This window comes from Melitaea cinxia, chromosome 11 (genome assembly GCF_905220565.1).
Source record: "Melitaea cinxia chromosome 11, ilMelCinx1.1, whole genome shotgun sequence".
NCBI lineage: Eukaryota > Metazoa > Arthropoda > Insecta > Lepidoptera > Nymphalidae > Melitaea > Melitaea cinxia.
This window is the reverse complement of record NC_059404.1, coordinates 188965-213971: the sequence shown is the minus strand read 5'-3', so window position 1 is coordinate 213971 and position 25007 is coordinate 188965. Positions and strand designations below refer to the sequence as shown.

General features: G+C 35.1%; 2 protein-coding genes across 2 annotated transcripts; both read left to right on the top strand.

Moving 5' to 3' along the window:
* The first annotated feature begins 492 nt into the window (after nt 1-492).
* LOC123657951 (synaptic vesicle 2-related protein-like) lies at nt 493-6772 on the top strand. The gene is made up of 10 exons (XM_045593431.1): nt 493-631; nt 1392-1550; nt 1769-1931; nt 2203-2324; nt 2399-2628; nt 3126-3280; nt 3760-3886; nt 4477-4751; nt 5398-5525; nt 6610-6772. Exons 1-10 carry the CDS (start codon nt 493-495, stop codon nt 6666-6668), a joined length of 1557 nt encoding a protein of 518 aa, XP_045449387.1. The 3' UTR covers nt 6669-6772.
* A 6245-nt stretch (nt 6773-13017) lies between these two features.
* LOC123657950 (synaptic vesicle 2-related protein-like) lies at nt 13018-21075 on the top strand. The gene is made up of 10 exons (XM_045593430.1): nt 13018-13156; nt 14148-14309; nt 14838-15000; nt 15800-15921; nt 16736-16971; nt 17538-17689; nt 18577-18700; nt 20047-20321; nt 20566-20693; nt 21020-21075. The coding sequence occupies exons 1-10, from the start codon at nt 13018-13020 to the stop codon at nt 21073-21075; spliced, it is 1557 nt and encodes a 518-aa protein (XP_045449386.1).
* The last annotated feature ends 3932 nt before the right edge of the window (nt 21076-25007 follow it).

The following is a 25007-nucleotide window of genomic DNA, read 5'->3' as shown; positions in this document are numbered from 1 at the left end:
TTCTGGAACGGGTTGAAGGTAGATTCGTCAACGCGTTTGAGTTGCTTTTGGTGTTACAGACGTCTATACATATATACGTGTTAACCGATCTAGTTGTAAAAAAATGTACGGTACCCGGCGTTGTATTTATTACACACACACTCACATTGTTGATATCATTTTGATGGAGGTGGAAGTAACTTTTTGCAATTAAATAAAGTATGTAATTTCTGTCATTTTGTACTTCATTAAATATCATGGTATAACAGGATTCTTAATAGTTTAAAATTAATGAAAATCGACAAAAAAAAAGCATTTAAAATTTCGTACACAAAGACAGCGTCTTAACGTAAGTGATAGCAATATTTTAATTTTACAACTTAAGTAAGTTGTATCATTTTGTGTGGTATTAAAATAAATTATTTAAATTTTATATATTTATTTGACTTGATGTATCGTTTGCAGTACCTTTAATTAGATTTTACACGGATGTTGATTAAAGCAAAATAAAAAATGACGCACGGGACTTATTTGAAGAAAACTCCAGAATTTTTCGAATTTCACCGAGGTAAAGAGTGTACAGTCTGGAGTGTCAAAAGTCACAGAAGACAGGAGAAGGTGTATACTTATGACGAGGCTATAGAGCTAGCAGGTAAGATGTATGTTTAAACAGAAAATGTCGATCGTAGGACGCGCGACCGTGACTGGGCAACGGTTGCGAGCTGCATCGTTGTATTGATATCACTCAAATCTGCTGCACGAAATTTAATTGTCCTTCCTAAAAATCTAGTTACGGAGCTTAACATACCATTTGAAGTGGAGTTACTCTTTGTGAAGTTATCGTAGTGAATATCGCTTCAGCCTGTAATATCGTTTCGAACAGTCACGTATTCTATCTCTTTCTCTCCTGTACATTTATGTTTTAGTTTCTCTATCGTGACGCAAAATCCGTTTCACCGAGTTTTATATCACAAAGATTTTAAATAAGTTTCACTTCGAAATACATTTCAATTGATCTTAAGTCGGGGTCTTCGTATTGATATTATTAACCATAAAGGGATAATACTACGAGTATGTGCTAAATTATCTATTTCGCTTCAGCCTGTAATATCCTTACTACTGGGCATAGGCCTCTTTCCCCATGTAAGAGAAGTATCAGAGCTTAATCCAGCACGCTGCTCTAATGCGGGTAGGCCGATATATTCCCTACTATGAGTAACGATCGCTATCAGGTGTACCTACATGATGACAACCGGGACCGACGGCTTAACGTGCTCTCCGAGTATTATAGTGAAAAAAAGGTGGCTAATTATAACAAAGTCCGATTCTTTTGCTCATATTATAAGCAACGGGTATCAGCTAGACATAAATAAAAAATGATGAGTGAAGCTAATGCTAAATAATGTTTTCAGGTAACGGATGGTATATAATTGGACTGGCATTGGTATTGTTACTGGCATTTGTGAGCATGTCTTTGGACATGTTTGGGTTCTCTGTGGTAGTAAGCAGTGCCTGCGATTTTGAGCTCACACACTTTCAGGAGAGCATTTTGCTGTCAATGCCATTTCTAGGTAATTATAGCATCAACTGTAAGTGCACAACTGCTATTTGAATACGACTTACCAAGATAGTAATAATTTTTTTACCAGTTTTGATTAAAAATGATAATTTTTTTTAAATGATAGTCAATTTACAAATGTGGCAATTGTTGGGTAGTTAAAAAAAATCCATCATTCTAATGGTAATTTCTAATTTTAATGGTATTTTTAAATTTGAATAAAAATTTTAGGATCTATATTTTTGGCATACCCTTGGGGTTATATTTCGGACACACAAGGTCGACGGAAGGGATTGCTTATATCTTTATGGGGAAGCTACATCCTGGCCACCCTCAGTGTCTTTTCTCCTCACTGGATTGTCCTAGCTGCATTGAAATTCGGGAGTGCGAGTTTGTGAGTTATTTGTTTTCACATTGTTATTTACATGAGCAAATTTAAAATGCGTTCTTCGATATGAATAGGCTTTATTAAAGATATTGATTTTTACTTTTTTGGTTAGTATAAATTTTTGATTGAAAATTTTTCAATGAAAGTAATAGGGTCAAGGGTTAAAACTGTACAAGATACATATATTACGTTTGCTGACTGCATAGCGATGTAGTTTTCGCCTTCAAGTAAACACATTTAATGTTACGCTAAAGGTTACTTAATATTTAAATTACAGGTCGAGTGGAATACAATCTTTAAGTTTAACTTTGATCGGAGAATCCTGTTCTCCGAAAATAAAAAGTGCGCTGTTAATAGGAATACCTTCTTCACTCTTTTTAACATTCGGAGTTTATAATAGTAAGTTTCATGTTAATTTTTGAAATAATTAGATTTATTTAATTTATTGTGATTTGATGTTTACTTTTTTTTAGCTTTTGCCTATTTTATTTTGAGTCTCGATTTCGCATACGACCTCGGATTCGTAATCTTCAAGCCGTGGAGACTCTTGGGTTTAGTTTTAGCTTTGCCTCTCTCAGTATCAGCTATACTATGCAGTTTCTTTTACGAGAGCCCAAAATTTGTTCTAAATGACGGACATGAAAAAAAGGCTCTAAATATTCTTAGGAAAATTAGTAAAAAAAATGGCGTAAAACAATACCCAGTGAGTAAAACCAGTTTTTTTATAAAATCATACACTACAATATCAATAATAATCATGTATCAAGAAATTAGAGGAAGAAATAAAATTGGAGAATTATTACTTATATTTAATAACCCTACATCACTATTTTTGCTATCGTACTTTGTTTGACGAACAATATTTTCACCAAAGAATTACGTGATTTATTTTTTTTAATTTTTAACGAAGGGTCAGTGAACCCGAAGAGCATTGAAATCTATACAATCAATTCTTACGATTTTTCATCAACACTTCACACAGACTTAGTAATAATAATCGCGAGCGTCAGATAGACATACAAATTATTGTACATTTATAAAATTAGTCTGTCCGAAGATTTCTTTCGAGGTTCAATTCAATTTTTTGTTACTCCATCAGAGTCTAGACGATTCGGTCGTGGAAATGAAAAGGACAGAGATAGTTATTTTTACGTTTGTAATATAAATATAGATCGTCTGTTTCAATCACATCCTGCCCAGGTAAAGAGAGTGGTTCTTCAGGAGACGACAACGCTGAGACGCAAGGACATACCGTTTTTGCAGTCTTTAATGGAGCAAACATTTCCTCTGTTCAAGGCGCCTCTACTTTTCCGAACTTTACATTTATTTTTCATCACCGCCATCATCTATTCAATGTTAGTATCAAGAATTTTACATTTTTAAATTTACTAGTTTCTAGCAGTCAATAATATATATAATATAATACATAAAATTCCTACTTTTTATTTCGAATGTTTAAAATGAAGACAACCTGTTTCTTTAATTGATCAGATAAAAAGTTAATCTACATAATTATTACGAAAACAGAAAATAACGCGTTGCTTGATATAACTACGTTTATTGTATTAAACGTTTTTGGAGTCAATTGATTCTAACTTCAATTAATTTTGTCTTTTAAATTTGGATTTATTAATTTCAAGTTTGATTTACATTTATTTCTATTATATTTATTTACATTTATTAAGAGAATTACATTTATTACGAGAATTTTCACTCATATTGTAAATCAGTTATACTCGTAATTTTCTTGTTTGCTTGCTTTAATTGGTGTCGTAAGAGCTTAATTACTGTGGGTTAAATTGTTTTGTAATTGTTTAAGTTTGTATTTTTTTAGCAACAATGGCTTCTACTCGCGACTACCCTTGGTGTTGGATACGTTTGATGCAGGCCACGTCGACAACAGCACGACCGACAACCTGTGTGACATGTTCAGCAATTACAACAACTTAGAGAAAGATGGAGTAAGGTTTCATTATAAATAATAATAGAATACAAAATATATTCAATTCAGTAATGTAATTAGGTGCTCGTATAATTCCTTAATTTTATTTTTGATTAGGATTCGAGCCTGATATTAGGACTTATTAGTTTGTCCTTATATAAATAATTAATACTTTTAATAGTTTTGCACAAAATGTAATAACTTTTGTGTTATCGCAACCTGAAGTTGACCCTAGAGTCACAATACATCTCTTCAAAATCTTATTTGATCTATTGATAGCCCTGACTTCAAAAGAAAAGCAAGATGTCTGCGATGACAGACGTGACATCGTTAACCTCGTCTTCAGAAAACTATTTAATCATGCATAGTTTTAAATTCATACATTATAAAAATTATTTGTAACGGTTTTTATTTTGTAAGTTTCGAAAACTATTAAGATGAATCACTGTATACTGATAATATATTGAGTCAACTCACTCAGTCTTAAGCTAGTTACTTGATACATACTCGTACATACGTAATGAATAGATATTATAGTTAGTCTTCTTCATTTATATATTTGTTGTTATTGTACAAATTGCGTCAGTTTCCATGTACCTTTCCTTTCAGACGTGCATAACCGCAGTCAATGAGTTTACCATATGGGCAAGTCTGATCCAAGGACTTTTATATTGTTTCATGAACGTTATCGTCGCAATGCTTTTTTTCAAGAAAAAACTAATTTTGATTACGATGCTCTTCGTTTCCTCCCTGTCGAGTGTTTTAATTCCACTGCTCCCGGGAAGAATACTAAGCATTTCTCTTTTTAATGGGTTACTGATGAACTCTCTAAGCATGACAATCGTTTTCTCCTACTACGTCGAAATGTTTCCGACATCGTATCGGTAAGTATACTTTTTGTTTTGCAAATAATCTTAATGTTTGTGACGCGATATAATTAACTAATTAATTTTCGAGTTCCATGTGAAAATTATACGAACTTATTTAGCTATTAGTGTTGAGGCATTTCGAATTTAAAATATTTTCGTTCAATCAATTGGAACGATTCCTTATTATCACATGTGCAAGTCGGTTTGCTAAAAGCGTGATTGTTATTGTTGTTACTTGTTCAAAATTGTGTCTAAGTTTGTCGTATTGCCCTTAGAGTTAGGGCAGGAAATATTCCCTTCAAAATCTGGAGCAACCCGATGTACAACGATCTCACAGAAGATCACAGCTAAATAATGCTACTTTTAAACAGTGTTGTGTTCTTGTGGTGATTTAGGTAGCCAGAGCTCCTGGGGGGTTTGGGAGTAGGGTCGGTAAAGCGTTTGTGATGCTTCGGGTGTTGTAGACGTCTATAAACTACGGTAATCGCTTACCATCGGGTGAGTCGTACGTTTGTTTGTCGACTTAGTTGTAGAAAAAGAAGAGTGGATAAGAAAGAATTTATCGAAAAAGTAGCAACAACTACAAGTTTGAATCCACCGACTCTGACTTATATATAAACAATTGTGTTACTTACCGAGAACATTTTTGTCTTTTTTTAAGTGGCATGGCGGCATGTCTAGGAGTGATGGTAGCTCGGTTAAGCGCGCTAGCTGGCACAAATCTTATCGGCACGTACATTATGGTACATTGTGACTATACCATGTATTTGTGTGGAATATTGAGTTTAGGTAAGTAGACATGAATATCATTTTATAATATGTTATGTGACAGTTCATCCAACCGACTTCAAAAAAGTAGGATATTCTGAATTTGACTATATTTTGTTACCTCATAATTATTACTGGGTGTCATGTTTGTCATGTGGTTCCTGATCTGACGAGTGCTTTTTGAGTTATACTTAATAATGCTTTAATATGCTTATTAAAAAAAACAAAATAATAAATTTATATACATAAATAAATTAATGAATAAATAAACCTTTTTTCCAATAAATATTTTTAACAAGTGGTATTACTTATTAGTATCTAATTGATTAGTTTTTTGACTACCCACGTTATATTCCTTGTCGATGTGAATTGAAGTCGGTTTTTAACCGACTTCCAAAAAAGGAGGAGGTTCTCAATTCGACTTTATTTTTTTTTTATTTTTATTTTTTTTAAATGTATGTTACATCAGAACTTTTGTCCAGGTAGACCGATTACGACAAATTTTGTTTTAATCGAAAGGTGGTGTGTGTCAATTGGTCCCATTTAAATTTATTTGAGATCTAATAACTACTTTTCGAGTTATGTCGAATAATGCGTTTTTACTTAACGCTTTTTTCGTCGACCTACGTTGTATTATACCGCATTACTTTCTACTGAATGTACCGATTTTGATAATTCTTTTTTTTGTTGGAAAGGGGATATCCCTAGTTTGGTACCATGATAAGGAAACCAGGATCTGATGATGGGATCCCAGAGAAATCGAGAGAAACTCTTGAAAATCCGCAATAACTTTTTATTGGGTGTATCGATTTTGATAATTTTTACTTTAATCGAAAGCTGATGTTTGTTATGTGGTCACATATAAATTTTATTGAGATCTGATAACTACTTTTTGAATAATCTTTGATAACGCGCAGTTACTTGACTATTTTTTCGTCGATCTACGTTGTACTACTCGTCGATGTAATTGAAGTCGGTTTTTTTTGTTTGCGAGCAAACACAATTATTCTGTTCATTTACGAGTAAACACTTCATTTAATTTTTATTTCATTGCCAATGTACTGGAAAAGTATGTATTACATAATTTTGTTCTTTATTTCCGCAGGTGGGGTCGTCATATCATTTTTCTTGCCACCGGACAAGCCGAAGATATCGAGTTGTTGACATTTTTACTTAATCGTAATATATGTACGAAATGTTTTGTATGAAATAGACTAACGTAGGTAATATGAATCCATAGGATAATGAATAAATAAGTCTAAATGTTTTTTATTGGTATTATTATTTTTGATTAATATTAAACAGCATATAATTTTAGAACCAACAAAGATATCAATTGGCAAGGTTAATAAAAAATTCTGTGCGTGCAGGGGATCCCGGCGTAGTTAAAAACATACGTCACTAATTTGGTATAATTTAGACGCCTGACAAAATATAATGGCAATTCTGTTAATCAGTGACTATAATAATTATTGGTATTAAAATAAGTCACATAAGGCCATACTTCAACTTCAATTAAGCCTGAAGCCTCTATTCAACAAATCTAATACTTAAATGTTTGTCCAAAAATAAGTAACAAGTTGTATGAGTCGGTACTAATACTTCATTACTATTAAAAACATGGAGAAAGAGGTCTATGACCAGCACTGCGCTTTGAGTTTGTAACCTTTCATTTTATACTTATTCAGAACGAATGAAAGAGGGTTTAATGTTAAGCAGAACAATAACGGAGAAAGGAAGTCGCCCTGGTATGCCGCTCGCTTCGGTAGTTATGGATTCGTGCGAGCCACAGGCTGTCATGATTACTCGCCAGGATTGCATGGCTAAAAGAAGAAATCTCTCAATCACAGGAGGACTTCTGTAGACATCAAGTTATATATTAACAATTATACGACGTCATATTTAAACATTAACACAGTTTACTTATTTTTTATTTTTTTAAAGAATAACTGCGGAGTTTTTTTGTCGGTTCTTCTTTGCAAAATCTCTATTTCGAACCCGCATTAGCTTCACTATTAAAAATAAATAAAATTTTAATTTGTTAAATGACAATATTAGTAGGTGCTTTTCCTGATAGCGATCGTTACTCGTAGTATTGAATATATCCGCCAACCCGCATTGGAACAGCGCGATGATTAAGCTCTGACCCTTCTCCTACGTGGAGAAAGTGGCCCATGGCCAGCAGTGGGGTATTACAGGCTGAAGCGTACTTGCTTTTGAAGCTTATTTGAATAAATATATTTGTGATTTTAATTTTGATTGATAATAGTAAAACCTCGTTTCATGGACGATTAAGTCGCACAGCGACTGAGGCTTAAGTAAGGTAGGGCAGAGCTGGAAATATCCTGCTCGTATTCTGGAGCAGCCCAACTGGGGAAGTACCTCGACCTTACAGAAGATCACAGCTAGATAATACTGCTCTGAATCAGTGTTCTCTTCCCGTGGTGAGTAACGTAGCCAGAGCTCATGGGGCGGTTTGAAGGTAGATTTGTCAACGCGTTTGCAATGCTTCTGATGCTGCAGGCGTCTAAAGGCCTAACCTAGTTGTAAAAAAAATGTACGGTACCCGGCGTTGTATCTAATACACACACACTCACACTGCTTATATCATTTCAAGCAGTGTTGTGTTTCTGTGATTTGAAAGATGATCACAGGCCCTGAGGGGTTTAGGGGTAGGGTCGGCAATGCGCTAGCGATGCTTCGGGTGTTGCCTGTAAGCTACGGTAATCGTTCACCATCAGGTGAGTAGTTGTATAAAAAAAAGCAAGGCGTCTGAAAGTTTGCCGAAATATCGAGAGATTCTAAATAACATTCGCCTATGATCCCTGCAAGTAAGGGGGGTAAAGCACCGTAACGTTTTATCGAAATAAATGATGATGAATTTTTATATATAAAAAAGGCTATCACTGATTGTGATTCCAATTATTATCACAGAGCGAAAAATTCATTGTCGTGATAAAATTATCTTATATACTGAGGATGACATAATGTGTTTGATTTTATTAATTATCTTAATCTGAAAACCAACAGAAACAACAAAAAGTTGTGCAATACTTTTCCGGTACTTGTTATATAATGATGTGACAAAGTGACCAGGTTATCACTGCCTGTATCGTTATATCATTGATTTTAAATTGCATAAAAATAATGAATCTTTACTCTCATATAGCCAATGACATCACCATATTCGTTGCAAATCTATGTATAGTTCACACAGATATTTGCCATAGGCCATTGATTTAAACTTTTGAATTGGATTGAACCCTTAAGTTTCTTTTGTGTGTCTTACCGGACGCAATTTGGGATTTTTCCCTACGTGAGTTAGAGTGGTAAATATTTCTTACTACGTAATTTTTCAGGTCGTGCGTCGCTGAATTGTTAGTGCTTATCTGCGTGATACCTACAATTTCATTAATATTACATAATATTTATTCTTGATAATTCTGCATGTTCAAAATTAATTATTCTATTTAATATTTCATTCATAATCAATTGCATTTCGAATTTTATTGTTAATGTATGGAACAGTCTTTGGTTGAGTGAGAGATGACATGTGAGGGAAGGTTATGAGGGAAACCAAACCCAATGCTGTGCTGTGTGGCTACGGCACTAAAGAATTTAGCCACCCCCTCTCTTCCCGTGGGTGTCGTAAGAGGCGACTAAGGGATAACAAGGTTCCACAACCACCTTGGAACTTAAAAAGCCGACCGATGGCGGGATAACCATCCAACTGCTGGCTTTGAAATACACAGGCCGAAGAAGGGCAGCAGCGTCTTCGGTGCGACAAAGCCCGTACTGCGGTCACCAACCCGCCTGCCCAGCGCGGTGACTATGGGCAAAACACATAAGTTCACGTTATTTTTGGCGTAAACTTGTGGAGGCCTATGTCCAGCAGTGGACTGTATAGGCTGTAATGATGTAATGATGAAACCCAATGAAAGTCGATCTAACACTGAATTTATTAAGATTATTTTGAGTATATATAGGCAGAAGTACAGACGTCATTTGACGTCATTCGTAGCAAACAAATATCAATTTCATTAGAAATCTGCATAAGAAAAATAACAATTTCGTAATAAATCAGCTAAATTAAAGAGGTTACTAATTAGCAAAACAATCATATTGCTCAATGTGCGTTAACCCGCACAGTTAATTTATTGTTTTATTCAATCTACTTGTCTGTACTGTCAATCTACTTGTCTGTACTGTCTTTTTTGCATTTTTTTATAATTTCCATTATTATTGTTAAAATTTGTTACTCCAATATGAGAGTGTGTTACTGTTATTGACTGTAATTTTGTTTATATGTACTTATGTGTTTACACTTTTTATTCTTTAACTAGCTGTTCCCGTGACTTTCTTCCGCTTGGAATTTAACAAAAAAAGTAAATGTTCAGTTCGCAGAGTTATAAAATAATGTTTTAGTTGTTTAGATATTTATAGTTCAGTTGAGGCATTTTATGAAATTCTAAAAAGTGTTATCTATGCATTTGATTCTACAAAGGTGGCTATTGATAACAGTATATAGTATAGTATAGAGTAGTAGAGTATCCTGTTTAGTATTCTTCATCACTCAAAAAAATGATCAAAGAAAAACTAAAATTACAAAGGAAATGGAAAATATATAGAAACTATAGTGACTATTGTACATTTAGAATTCTCCGTAAGAGGCAGAAAAGGGTTAAGATTAATGTTACATTGATTTTGAGAAAATCTAGGTTTTTTGGTCGAATGTTAAATCTAAAAGGAAGTATTTAGACTTACCTGGAGTGGTTTATTTGGAGGGTGGTTCTGCTACTGAGGATCAGGGAATAGCTAACCTTTTAATAGTTATTTTCATTGGTCTTTTGAATTTAGTCACTTAAGAACTTTTTCAATAGTAAAATTGTTACTATACCTACTAATACTAGTGTTAATTTGTCTTCTGTTAATATTTCCATGTTTGCTGTAGAAAAGTACTTAAAATCCTTAAATACATTTTAAAGTAATGTTCCAGACGGTATACCGGCAATTTTACTAAAATATTGCTCTAGAACTCTTTGTTTTCCGTTATGCATTTTATTTAACTTATCCTTGAAAATATGTATAATGCCTTCTAGTTGGAAAAGATCGTACGAAGTTCCTGTCTTTAAAAATGGGCTAAACCCGATGTCGAAAATTATCGTCCCATCTCAAAACTGTTGCATCCCAAAGTTGTTCGAAAAGATCATATATGACTATTGACAACCTATTATTATATTAACGGAATATATATTATCGGAAGATCTACTGAAACAAATTTATGTGAATTTGCTGACTTTGTTTTCTGTGTTTCCATTAAAATAAATAAATAAATATCAGCTGAGAAAAAAAGTTATTATCTTTTTCTAATTTACTGAAATTAATATTGAAGCGAGGCGTTAATCGGAATTGAAAAACTTGAACGTAATAATTAGGTTTTTAATGATCTTTCTTACACATTGAATATAATGATCTTCTAATACATTGAATAAATTGACGTTTTTAAAGACTGTAATAAGTTTCTATGCGGTTCCTTTCAACAGAATGTACATTGTACAGTACGAATCAAATAGCTTAAGGTTAAATGTGTTTAATTTGTTAAAAAATATCAACTGCGTAAAATAATGATACTAGAGCGATTTTTAAGCATTCTTGGATGAAGGCATTTTTGATTTGGTTTTTATTATACCCCTAGGCGGCAATCAAGCGAACGGTCCACCTGATTGTCAGCGGTCACCGTAGTGTATGGACGCCGGGTATACCGTCATACATACGTTGTCAACCGATACGAGCGTCCCCAGGAGGTCTTGCTGCCTCTCTCATCACAGAAATAGAACACTACGTGAGATCATTTCCTTCATAAAAGCGAGACTGCAAAAGATTTTGAGATATATGTTTCCTACTGTGCATCTTAAGAAATTATCGATAATTTAATCCAATGTTTATTGTCCTGCCTGAAGTGCTTCTTAGTGACGAAGATCTTTTAGCATCAGAGATCTTGCGTTAATTTACTCACTATTATTAGCAAATTGTGACGGAGTACAAGAGAGGAATGTTTGTAAATAAATAAAATACAGCTATCTACAAACGAGCACTCGAGCAAAATACTTTTGATTAAAACAAATAAACCGAAATAGACCAAAGCGTGAAATTGTAACGAGTCATTATTACACGAGCGGATTGTAAACAATATTAACATTTTATTTAGATATGAATCTTATATATAGCGTGTATTAGTAATTTTACAAATATTTAAAACATCAGCATCTTCTAAGCGCGGTCGCTTTTTATTCTCGTTTACAAGACTGTGACTTTTATTTATTTATTTTATTTTATATCAAGTAACATTGGACTCATTTTTGTTAGTAATAATTTGAATTAATTATTATGATAGTATTTCACATTAAGTAAATTGTGATGGGCTCTCCATTCCATTCTTAATGCTTCGTTCTGTAGGTGCTGCCCTGTAGTCTATGCACCAGGGACTTGAATCTTTTCCGCGTTGTAGTGTAAAAACAGTTGATTCAGGCAGTTGTGAACATCCCTGACATACTACAGAGCCGAGGCAACCCTAGCAGCGTCCTAAATGCGTTATTGTACTGAATCCGGAAGGTGCTTTAATCTTTGGGAATATTTAGCCCGCTGATTACACAAATATAAACTGTGCAAACTCCAAACAATGCATATTAACGTGGTTGAAAAAAATACGCTTGAATAGAGAATGTGGTTAAAATAATACTGGAGCATATTAAATATTAATACCAGCACCGGATAATAATTTGATTGGAGAAGAGCCAGACGAAAGATTCTTGTCTAAATTGGAAGATTATAAGGTGATAAGTTGTAGATGAAGAAGAACGAGTAATCTTTATTTTCCTTTTATTAAAGCTCGATAAAAAGGATTTCATATAATTTGGATTGTGATATCTGAAAGGTCCTAAAGCCATTTTGCCTAGAAGTTTTCCGAAAATGTTCCATCGTTTGGGGTAAATATAGAAGATTAATGAGTTTAGTTCTTATTATGAAAATAATTTTTAATTCCAGTGTCATAATTCATCAGCGGGCTTATTTACTGAGCTACTGAATCAATTGAGCTCAGTGAATGCTAATTAAATAATTACACAATAATTGTGTTTGCTAGTAGACGAAAAATAATAATTACAATTACATCGATAAGTAATACAACGTAAGTAGACGAAAAATATTAACAAACGCACTAGTCGTCACTACGATTTTCAAGGGTTTCCCCTCAATTTCTCTGGGATTTCATCATCGGGTCCGGGTTTTGTTATCATGGTACCACACTTGGGATATCTCCTTTCCAACAAAAAAAAAAAGAATTATCAAAATCGGTTCATAAACGACGAAGTTATCCCCGAATATATATAAAATATGTATACGAAATCTTTTATAAAAAGTTTGTTTGACAGTCAACTTTCTTTTTAAGGTTTTTTTGAATAAGAAGTGTAGACGGAATTTCAAATTTGAGACGGTGGTTACAAACGAAAGCAAAATGACATCTGAGAGACAAGACCTGAGTGCCCATCAAAATATTCCGGCAAAAAGTGCCAAAGATTTTCCTACTTGGACTATCACCCCCGACATCGGCTGCGAAAAAGTATATACTTGTGACGAAGCTATTGATTTAACAGGTGAGACCAAAGTGTATAGACAAGGGTGAAGATTTTTATGTATGTTTTGTGTTTCATAGCTATGAAGTTGTTATATATTTTTTGTGGTATATAGAATTGAATATTTATATTATAATTGTTGAAATGCTTTCTTAAAAATTTGGAGTAGCTTGACGATGGAAATACCTTAAACTTACATAAGATCACCGCCAAGAAATATTACAGATCAAAGGTAAATAATACTGCTTTCAAGCCGTGCTGTGTTCCTGTGGTTATTAAGGTAGATAAAGCTCCTCGGAGGGTCAGATGTAGGGTCGGCAACGCGCTTGTAGTGTTGCAGGCGTCCATAGGTGTCAGTTGCAGTTTACTACCAGGTGGACCGCCGTATACTTGTTCGAACGTTTTGAAGTATAAAAAATAGCACCTAACTATTTTGACATTTGGAGGAAGCTTAAGTTGGAGGAAGGTACGGAATCGCACACTGGGGATAGTTGTCTTCTTGGGGACTCCGATGCCACAACGAGCCGTTACATCGTAGGGGACGGGCGGGTCTGGCGTGGTCTCACCCTGCTGTCACACAGGACGGGAAGTCCAGTCTTATTTGTTCACAGTCCTCTCGTTTTGTATCAGGATCGGGAGGTTCTGTTATATTGCCTCATCCTAGCCACTAGGGTAATGACCAAGGCTGGCAAACTTATCTTTGGGAGGAACTCAGCCAGAGTTACAGTCTTAGAGTAGCGCCCCTTGCGCTGCTTCAAGTGTATGAGTAATTCAAAAGATCAGGGCTCAGACTTAGAGAGACCTTATCGATTGGTGGACCAAGAACCTGAGGTCCCCAGTGGCAGGCTCAGTGACAGTAGACGCTATATGTCACTAACTTAATCACTGGGTCGAAAGACGATAAGGCGTCCTGACTTTCAGGTGGAAAAAAATAGAAAGTGACAAAAAATTGAACCGAACTAATAAAAAGATTGATAATTAATATATGCAATCAAACTATGCTTAATTACAGGTGGGAAAGGTTGGTACGTTTACACTCTTGCGATAGTCCTGGCGTTTGCGATCATGGGCATGACTCTGGACATGATCGGCCTCTCAGTGGTGGTGACCAGTGCCTGCGATCTGGAACTCACGCAAGCTCAACAGTCGATCGTAATGTCCATGCCTTTTCTTGGTAATTATTATGTTCAGGTATTTTTTCTGGCCGCGAAGAAAATAAATTTACACTTGAACATTGGTCACTGGATCAATGATGTAGATGTAGTACGAGTCGATATTATGGAATAATTTTGTCGATTTTTTTTCACAATATATATAATTAAAAAGTCTGCTACAGTAGACAGTGTATACTTGCAGAAAGTAATAGGTAACGAAACTATAGTCACAGCTATGGATTGTGTCTGTTGCGCTGGCGGTTGCGGGTTCGATCCCCGCATTTGTATTGGCCATACAGGTGTTTGCCGTGGTCTGGGTGTTTGTGCAGTCCCGGTTGTTATCATGTACACCTGATAGCGATCGTTACTCATAGTAGGGACTCATATCCGCTAACCCGCATTGGAGCAGCGTGGTGGATTAAGCTCTCATCCTTCTCCTACACGGGGAAAGAGGCCTATGCCCAGTAGTGGGATATTACAGGCTGAAGCGTAACTTAACTATAAAAGCTGATTAACTTCCATTTCCTAATGTAGCTGTGTTATGACAGGATCAGTGATTTCGGCGTATCCTTGGGGCTACATCGCTGACACTCAAGGTCGTCTCAAAGCCTTGAAGATTGCTTTATGGACAAGTTTCATCTTGGCCACACTTAGTGCTTTTTCACCCAACTGGATAGTGTTCGCTATTTTGAGACTGGGTAGCAGTAGTTTGTAAGTAGTGAAACAAATTCAATTGTATTAGTAGCGAGCTTGGCCAGTGAACATTATAATTTGCTGCATGGATGTTAACGACCATCCTGGTGTAGTGATGAGTGAAGTCGCTCAAACATCGGTTGTCGGTTACCACCACCACTCACCCGCTTTAACATATTATTTAATTTTTGAATATCATATCAAAAATTTACCGCTCCAGCGGGGATCGAACCCGCGTCTCCGACTGACCGTGTCGGCGCTCTAGACGCGGGTTCGATCCCCGCTGGAGCGGTCAATTTTTGGTATGATATTCAAAAATGTTTAGAATTTCTAATGTGTGGGTAACACAAAAATAAAAATCGTACATATTATATTATTTAATTTCCGACATTTTCAAAGTGACGTATTGTATGTACCATCTTCATTAGCTAGTTATTATAAAATTAAATTATCTTTTGTACTGTGTGGCTACGGTACTCAAGAATATAGCCACCCCCTTTCTTTCCGTGGGTGTCGTAAGAGGCGACTAAGGGGTAACACAGTTCCGCTACCACCTTGGAACTTAAAAAGACGACCGATGGCGGGATAACCATCCAACTGCTGGCTTTGAAATACACAGGCCGAAGACGGGCAGCAGCGTCGTCAGTGCGACAAAGCTAGTACTGCGGTCACCAACCCGCCCGCCCAGCGTGGTGACTATGGGCAAAACACACGAGTTCACGTTATTTTTGCCGTAAACTTGTGGAGGCCTATGTCCAGCAGTGGACTGTATAGGCTGTAATGATGAATGCTAAAATTATCTTTTGTTTGATTGCAGTTCTAGTGGAATACACTCCTTAAGTCTAACGTTACTGGGAGAGTCCTGCCCGTCGAGACTAAAAGGACCCGCTTTGATAGCGGTGCTCTCTTTGATGTTCTACACATTTGGAGTGTACAATGGTAAGGATTACGTTGTGTATTTTATTAGTTAACTGTGTTCGTGTCATTACTTTAGCGTTACCAAAATAATTTTTAATTTACTGCGCATTTCCTAAATTACTTGTGTATCACATTTCACTGTTTAGGGAAGCAGGTGCCGATACTAAATTGTTAAATATTCGCTTACATATTTTTACTAAAACACAATACGATTAATTTACTCACTTATATTAATACCCAAACGTCACCTACTTATTTACTTAAAACGACCGAAAAACTGATAAAATGTAACATTTTAATCGCTGGAAGAAGTGTTGAAGTTTTTAATTGTTAGTCACAGTTTTAAAATAAATTTAACAAAGAAATGAAATGTAATATTTCGTTCAACATACCACTATGAAAGCAAACAGGCTCCCCATAAGCTCTGGTTACCTTATTCACCACGGGAACGTAACTGCGAAATGAGAGTTGTGTCATTTTGTTGTGATCTTCTGTAATGTTGACGTGCTTTCTTAGTTTTTGAACAAGCTATTCCTACAGTGCCTTAATATTATAACTAGTAACCTGCAAAAGAAATCAATTCGATATTTGATTTCAATCTGATGTTAAATCTCAAGCTATGACTGACTACCGCTGTACCGTACCTAACCTAACGGCTTCAACAGAATGTAGCGCAACTCTCTTACAGAACATGTGGGTGAAGTGGCCACTTAAGTCCTTCGGATGAGAGAACTTGAAACCGATATCATCATCTTTATTTCGCTCTCTACATCAACCTTATTATTGATCTGTCTGATGTCTCATTATTGACTAAGGCGCATATGACTCCTTTCAGCTAGCGGGTATTTCATACTGGGCCTTGATTTTGTATACGATCTCGGCTTCATAGTATTCTCGCCATGGAGGCTTATAGCTCTCGTGTTGTCGATACCACTCGGAGTGTCGACTATATTTATCATGTTTTATTACGAAAGTCCGAAATTTTTGCTAAACGCTGGGGACGAGATAAATGCTATAAAAATACTCAGAAAAATTAGCAAGAGGAATGGTCTTAAAGAGAACGAATATCCAGTAAGTACGAAGTTTATAGTAACTTTTTAAGTTTTTAACTATCTTCCAAAAATGGAGGAAGTTCAAAATTCTCAAGTACTTTTTGATTGTATTTTTTGATTTTTTTTAATCGAAAGATGGTGCGTGTCATATGGTCTCATTTAAATTTAATTGATATCTAATAACTACTTTTTGAGTAATCTTTGATAACGCGTATTTACTTGACTATTTTTTCATCTTCTTACGTTGTATAACATGTCGATGTTATTGTAGTCGGTTTTTTTTCGTTTGCGAGCAAACAAAATTATAAAATGTAAAAAGAAACGTTTAAAAAATTATTTTATTTCAAAATTGAAATAGTTTTTGTGAAAAAAAAATAAAACGAGTTAAATACACCGACAAGATAAATACAAATACACGGCTTATCATTATTTAAAAAAATTTTAATTTCCAATCCATCTCTATCGATAACTGGTTTGGCGGTGCCACGAAATTGCGTCTGTATTACATAAGAATATACGTATAAAACACTTTAGGAAAGTCAGTCACATAATAATTGACTCGTGGTATATTACATTTTATTTCAGGTTCAAAGAGTAGTTTTCAACGAGATGACACAGTTACGTAAGGACGTTCCACTTCTGCAGTCTCTGAAGGAACAATTCGTGCCCCTGTTCAAGCCGCCGTACCTTTATAGATCCCTACAACTATTTTTCATTACTGCTGTTCTTTACTCAAAGTTAGTGCACTTTCATGAAAATATTGAAACGTTCATATTTCTTATTTCTAGCGGAAAGACTTTGTACTCCGCCGTGTCAACATTCAATCTAAATTTTAGAATAATAAAAGTCGCGAAATTTAATAAAAAAAGTGTGTGTGTCAGCTCCGACGCACGACTGGAGTTTACTCCGTCAAATCGATTGTCTAAATAGTCACAAAAAAGCTTACTAGTCTAAGAAAAATATGAATACCATATCAAATGTTAATAAAAGAATAAAGTAACGCCATCTATCGAAACCCTATTGGGTTCAGATAGATAGCGTTATTAGAAAACGTCGTCGTCTGTCGGAACCCTATTGGGTTTCGATAGATGGCGTTACGAGAAACGTAACGAGTTTATTCATTCAGTAGACTTTACTCCTCATCATATTTCGCTTTATATGAAAATCGATTCTGAAGAAGTAAACTTCAATAATGGAACAACAACAACAAGTCTTAGGTGCGGCAAAGCCTGTCCTGCAGTCACCAACCTGCCTGCCAGCGTGATGACTATGGGCAACACACATGAGTTCACGCCATTTTTGGCGCGAACTTTTAGAGGCCTATGTCCAGCAGTGAACTGTGATAGGATGAAATGATGATGATGATGATTATGAACTGAATTTGATGATTCTTTTTTTTGTTGGAAAGAAGATATCCCAAGGGTGGTTACTGTGATAATGAAACCAAGATCTAATTATGGCATACCAGAGAAATCGAGGTGAACCTCCGAAAATCGTAGTGACGACTTACGCGTTTTTTAATTATTTTTTTCGTCTACTTGTGTAGTATTCTTGTCGATGTAATTGAAGTCGGTTTTTTCGTTTACTAACAAACGCAATTATTATTACGAGTTTTATTTTTCAGCAATAATGGTTATTTCGCCTGGATGCCGTTTGTAACCGACAAGCTGTCTAGCTTGGAAGCCAATGATACATCCAGCAATTTCTGTGAAATGATCACCAGCTATCAGGAGCGCAACACTACTAGCGTGAGTTTTATAGAAATAGTTTGAAAACTAGAACGCAAATCACCTTGTCGCCACCGTCCATAACAGTTGAAGCTTTAAGGGGGGAAACAAATGTGATGCTGGGCCAAGACAGGATGAAAGTAGGGATACCTAAAAAATATACAGATTAATATTTTATATTTCAAGCTTATTATTAAATTATTTAATTAATATTATCAAGCTTATTTATTTACTGTAAGTGTAGACTGTTGGAATTATTTCTGAAATTGTTAAGAACATAATGAAAATAATGTATATTTTTGTTGAAATTTTGTCATATAATAATTCAACAAGCGAACGAACAGCATTATGAGTTCATTGCAGACGGCTGGGACTCGCCAATAGGCCTGGCTATATGAAACATGCAGATCAAAAGGAGTTTACTTTTAAGTTTAGTTTTTTATTATTTAATTTATTATTGTATTTATAAATCTAATAGATAAGATACGTGTATAGTCAGGAATTCATTGGATATATGCTTATTACCCACTTATTATGTAATTGTTTTGATAGTTGTATCTTGACAGATTCATAATGAGTACTGCTGTAGCGAATGTGTCTTGAACTGTTGTACATTTGTTTGTGAGTGGCCAGACTATTGTTGGTTTATGTGATATCACAAATAAATAATTGTGTGTGTGTGTGCGATTCACACACGGCAGAAGTGAAACTTCTGAAAAGTCGTAGGGAGGTAGACTGTTACGATTTATTTTATTGAGGATGATCACGGTCTCATGATCATGTCTCATACGGTCGTAAGTGCCAAGCGAAGCGCATCGCTGACGCGTTATGAGCAGTAACGTAATCTATCTCATTCTCTCCTGTACATTTATGTGTTTGTTTCTCTATCATGACGCAAAATCCGTTTCATCGAGTTTTATATTATTATTATTTAACTGAGGTAGGGAACAGCAGGAATTTCCTGCTCAAAATATGGAGCAGCCCGACTGGGGTAGTACCTCGACCTTACAGAAGATAACAGCTAAATAATATTGTGTTCCTGTTGGTTAGTAAGGTGACCAGAGCTCCTGGGGGGATTAGGGATTGGCTCGGCAACGAGCTTGCGATGCTTCTGGTGTTGCAGGCGTCTATAAGCTACGGTAATGGCTTACCATCAGGTGAGCCGTACGCTTCTTTGCCGACCTAGTGGTATAAAAAAAAAAATATATCACAAAGATTGTAAAGAAATTTCACTTCAAAAACTCTCCCACAAAACCACCTTTTTGCGTTGACAAGATTATTCATTGAAAGAAATTGTAGAACATAGTAGCCGAGCTTAAATGTGTGTTTTCTATCGATATCAAAACAATGTGAAATTTCCTCTCCAGATCTGCATCACATCAGTGTCTGAGTTTACCGTCCAGATAAGTTTCATACAAAGCACTGCGTGCATTCTCTTGAGCTTGGTCGCCATGTGGCTTTCCTCCTGGAAGAAAGAAGTTCACTTAGCAGTGCTCCTAACGTCAGTGGTCTGCGGCGTTTGCCTTCCCTTCACAAAGGGGTGGCTCTTGACCGTTGTACTATTTTACGGCTTTCTCATAAACTGTGTGTCTATGCCAATAACATTCTCATATTATGTTGATGTTTTTCCCACTTCTTATCGGTGAGTATTTATTTAATTCAATTCATTCATTCAATTTCAATCTAAATGTAAATACAATTATTAGGTACATAATTTTCACAAGAAATATAATTTAAAATAATTACAATATTTTTTTTAAATCAAAGACAGTCAACGTACACAAAGATATTGTTTTACCCAAATTTTAGAAAAGTAATCTTTCCATCACGTTTCAGACAAATCACTAACTAATGCTACATCATTTTCAACTAAATTATTTTTCTAGAGGGATGGCGACGTGTCTAGGAGTCATGGTGGCGAGGATAAGCGCCTTGATTGGCACGAACATTGTTGGAGCCTATCTCGTCTCTCACTGCACTGGCTCGTTATACAGCTGGAGTGCCTTCATAATGTGTAAGTAATTCTAATGAGCGTGTGTTCATCAAGACACACAAAGAACACCTTATACATTTTATGTATCACTTACTGTTCTGGATGACTTACAAACGACGCCGAAACAGATGAGTTTTTAGAGGAAATATAGAATTCGCAGACTGAAATCTTTAGTAGATTCCATTTTGATAAAAGAAAAAGGTTATTTTGTTTATCCTATTAAGAATTACAATATTATCGAAGTAAGATGTTTTATAAGTTTCAAAGATTAATGCGTACAAGCCAATGTTTTGTATTATTACAATATGCAAATTCATGTAAAAAGTAATTGCTATTTTTTCTCACAGGCGGCCTGCTTGCTTCAGTTTTCTTACCAGCCAACAAACCCAAGAAATTATGTTAATAATAACAGGCGTAAAATATTTTTAGATTTATTGGAAGATAAGATTTAAGTATCGAGCGATTGCATAAAATAAATATCTTATCTTATATCTTTTAACATACACACACGGTCGTCTGCTCCTATGGTAAGCAACTTAATGCTTGTGTCATAGGTAACAGCTGTTTGTTGTAGTTAATTTTTTTTTGATATATATACATAGAAATAATACATATGTCAATATACAAACACAAATATTACACTCACACTTAACCGGGAATGAACCCGCAACCCGCTGAACAGACAGCAGAGCCACTGCAAACTGCGCCAACGGGCTAAATGTGAATACTTATCGAGGACTATGAATTACTATTGTGAATGTGTGTGAAAGCGGTAAAGGCGAAACTAGAAGGTGAAAGGATCTCTTGAAAATTTATACGGCAAAGAAATATGTAACTGTTAAGATGACCTCAGAGTAAGTAAAAGCAAAAAAAGCATATAAATCGAAGCGAATCAAGCGAAACCGAAAGGAAAGTTGGCAATTGGTAAATAATCACGAGACTCGTAGGTTGTGATAACATAAATAAATAAATGTTAGATACATAAAAGAGTGTACATAAAATGTGATGTACATATCATTTATATTTAATATGTAAACAAATATGTAATATTGTGTTTTATGTTTTCCAAAACATATTCTTTGGAAATTATTTTAAGCTACATATATTGTTTTATAATTTTTACGAATTTCACTCATTATAATGAAACAACTTTGAGTCCTCCCGTGACCACGGTTGCTGTAGAGTATCAGAAACGTCGGGCATGTAAAAAACTTAATAAAACACAATAAAATCAGAAAAAGTTGTTTCTATACAAGTTTGTCTCATCATTCCAGCCTATTGCAGTCCACTGCTGGACATAGGCCTCCACAAGTTCGCGCCAAAAATGCGTGAACCCATGTGTGTTGCCCATAGTCACCACGCTGGGCAGGCGGGTTGGTGACCGCAGTGCTGGCTTTGTCGCGCCTAAGACAAGTTTGTCTATTGTATGTATATATTCATAGCTCTCTTCCTTGTCTGTGCTCCAATATTACTCATGTGTGTGATGTGAAATATATAACCAAGAAATCTGAAACCCAAATTGGAGCGGCGTTGTGAATTAAGATCCGATCCTTCAGCTACACTGAGAAAGAGGCCTACGTCCAGCAGTGGGATGTTACATGCTGAATTGATTGATTAATTGACACTCTGAAACAAATCAGGCTGAAATAATACTTAGGTACATCATTATGAAGCTAAATTAACCAAAAAAAATTGGTTGTCTGTAAAGTTAGTCTACGGACGATAGTTTAACGTGACAACGTTATAACAAAACATCTCCTCGGACGCATAGGCCAATCGAGTGGAAGAGAGGTAATGTGGCGCAAGCGTACAATGAGCGTAACGGGACAACGAGGACGTTATTTACTGTGACGTTAGCGATTAGCCGATAGAATATTTTTTTTTTTTTTACACAATACACAACACGGTCGTCTGTTCCTAAAGTAAGCAATGCTTGTGTTATAGGTAACAGCCGACTGGTATATAGCTACATATTTTTTTTTTGATAAACATACTTATAAATAAAACATATATAAATATATAAATAAATATTTATATTACACCCAGACTCGGGGTGGGAATCGAACCCACAACCCTCGGAGCAGAAAGCAGGGTCACTACAAACTGCGCCAACGGGCTAGTCAACGAGTCATCCTTTTTCGTGTATGCAGCCGGCGTTCATCGATTTATTAGACGTTGTAACATCAAAAATACTATTCGTAAATATACTTTTCCCGTACAATCGGTTTGTGTATGGAATAGTACATTAACGAACGTAGTATTTTTGACTATATCATTTATTTTTTAACCGACTTCCAAAAAAGGAGGAGGTTCTCAATTCGACTGTATTTTTTTTAAAATGTATGTTACATCAGAACTTTTGACTGGGTGGAGCGATTTCGACGAATTTTCTTTTAATCGAAAGGTGGTGTGTGCCAATTGGTCCTATTTAAATTTATTTGAGATCTAACAACTACTTTTCGAGCTATATCTAATAATGCGTTTTTACTTGACGCTTTTTTCGTCGACCTACGTTGTATTATACCACATAACTTTTTACTGGATGTATCGATTTTGATAATTCTTTTTTTGTTGGAAAGGAGATATCCCAAGTTTAGTACCATGATAAGAAAACCAGGATCTGATGATGGGATCCCAGAAAAATTGAGGGAAACTCTTGAAAATCCGCAATAACTTTTTACTGGGTGTACCGATTTTGATAATTCTTTTTTGTTGGAAAGGAGATATCCCTAGTTTAGTACCATGATAAGGAAACCAGGAACTGATGATGGGATCCCAGTGAAATCGAGGGAAAATCTTGAAAATCCGCAATAACTTTTTACTGGGTGTACCGATTTTTATAATTTTTAATTTAATCGAAAGCTGATGTTTGCCATGTGGTCACATATAAATTTTATTGAGATCTGATAACTACTTTTTGAGTAATCTTTGATAACGCGTAGCTACTTGACTATGTTTTCGTCGATCTACGTTGTATTACTCGTCGATGTAATTGAAGTCGGTTTTTTTTTCGTTTGCGAGCAAACACAATTATTGTCGATCTACGTTGTATTACTTGTCGATGTAATTGAAGTCGGTTTTTTTCGTTTGTCTGCAAACACAATTATCTGAAGGTAAAGTCGCGCGGATCGCTTAGTGTATTTACAAATATTACAAAGTAAATACTTACGTACTTTGATTTATAGAGCCACAATTGTTTCACACGAGATAAACGTGCTACTGGAATATATTGTATGTACCGAGCTTATCACTGTGCGCTGAAATATCTCGATGCCTTCGATGTTTACAAACATTTTAACTAAATATTTGAAGGAAGATGTAGCGTACGTCTCTCGTTACAAATATTAATAATTAAATAGTCAAATGTTTATTTTAATATTATACAAAGTATATAGAACTATAGTTATATGAATTTTTATGGATTTATGTACATGACACACATACATTATATTTAGAGACAAACTAGCTTTTACCCGCGGCTTCGCATGCATTATTTATTTATTTATTTATTTATTTATTTATTTATTTTATACTTTATTGTACACCACAAATATATTACAAATAAAGCATAAAGATAGTTACAGACAGTGAAGTACAATGGGCCGACTTATGGCTAATTAGCCATTTCTTCCAGACAACCCATACATAGAAAGGAAATTTATTATCTAAATTGCGTAGGTGGTGTAGATGAAAAATAAACTTTAATTTTTTTTTCTAATAAAAAGTATCCTATGTTACTTCTAAAACCTCCGAGAATATGTGTAAAAAGTTTCATGATGATCGGTTAGTTGGTTTTCGGGCGAAAGCCTAACAAACAAACTTACATTCACATTTATAATCTTATTTAGCGAGGTATTTAGCGATACTTGACGTCATTCCTAAATATTTGTATCATTTGTATCAATAATATGTATAAGTTATGTAACAAGCTTTCTAAAATGTTGAATGTAGATCTTGTTTAGGTCGAGTTTGATAATATTTCCTTTTTTTAAATTTATGAACATGATATTGCTATTATTGTGGTTAACTATAAATAGAAATACAGGGAAATAATGTATGTATATTTATTTGTATTTAACATGTTTACTACCGATCTCAAATAATTGTGTTTGCTCGCAAACGAAAAAAAAAACCGACTTCAATTACATTGACGAGTAATACAACGTAGATCGACGAAAAAATAGTCAAGTAGCGACGCGTTATCAAAGATTACTCAAAAAGTAGTTATCAGATCTCAATAAAATTTATATGTGACCACATGACAAACACCAGCTTTCGATTAAATTAAAAATTATTAAAATCGGTACACCCAGTAAAAAGTTAACCCTATACTTG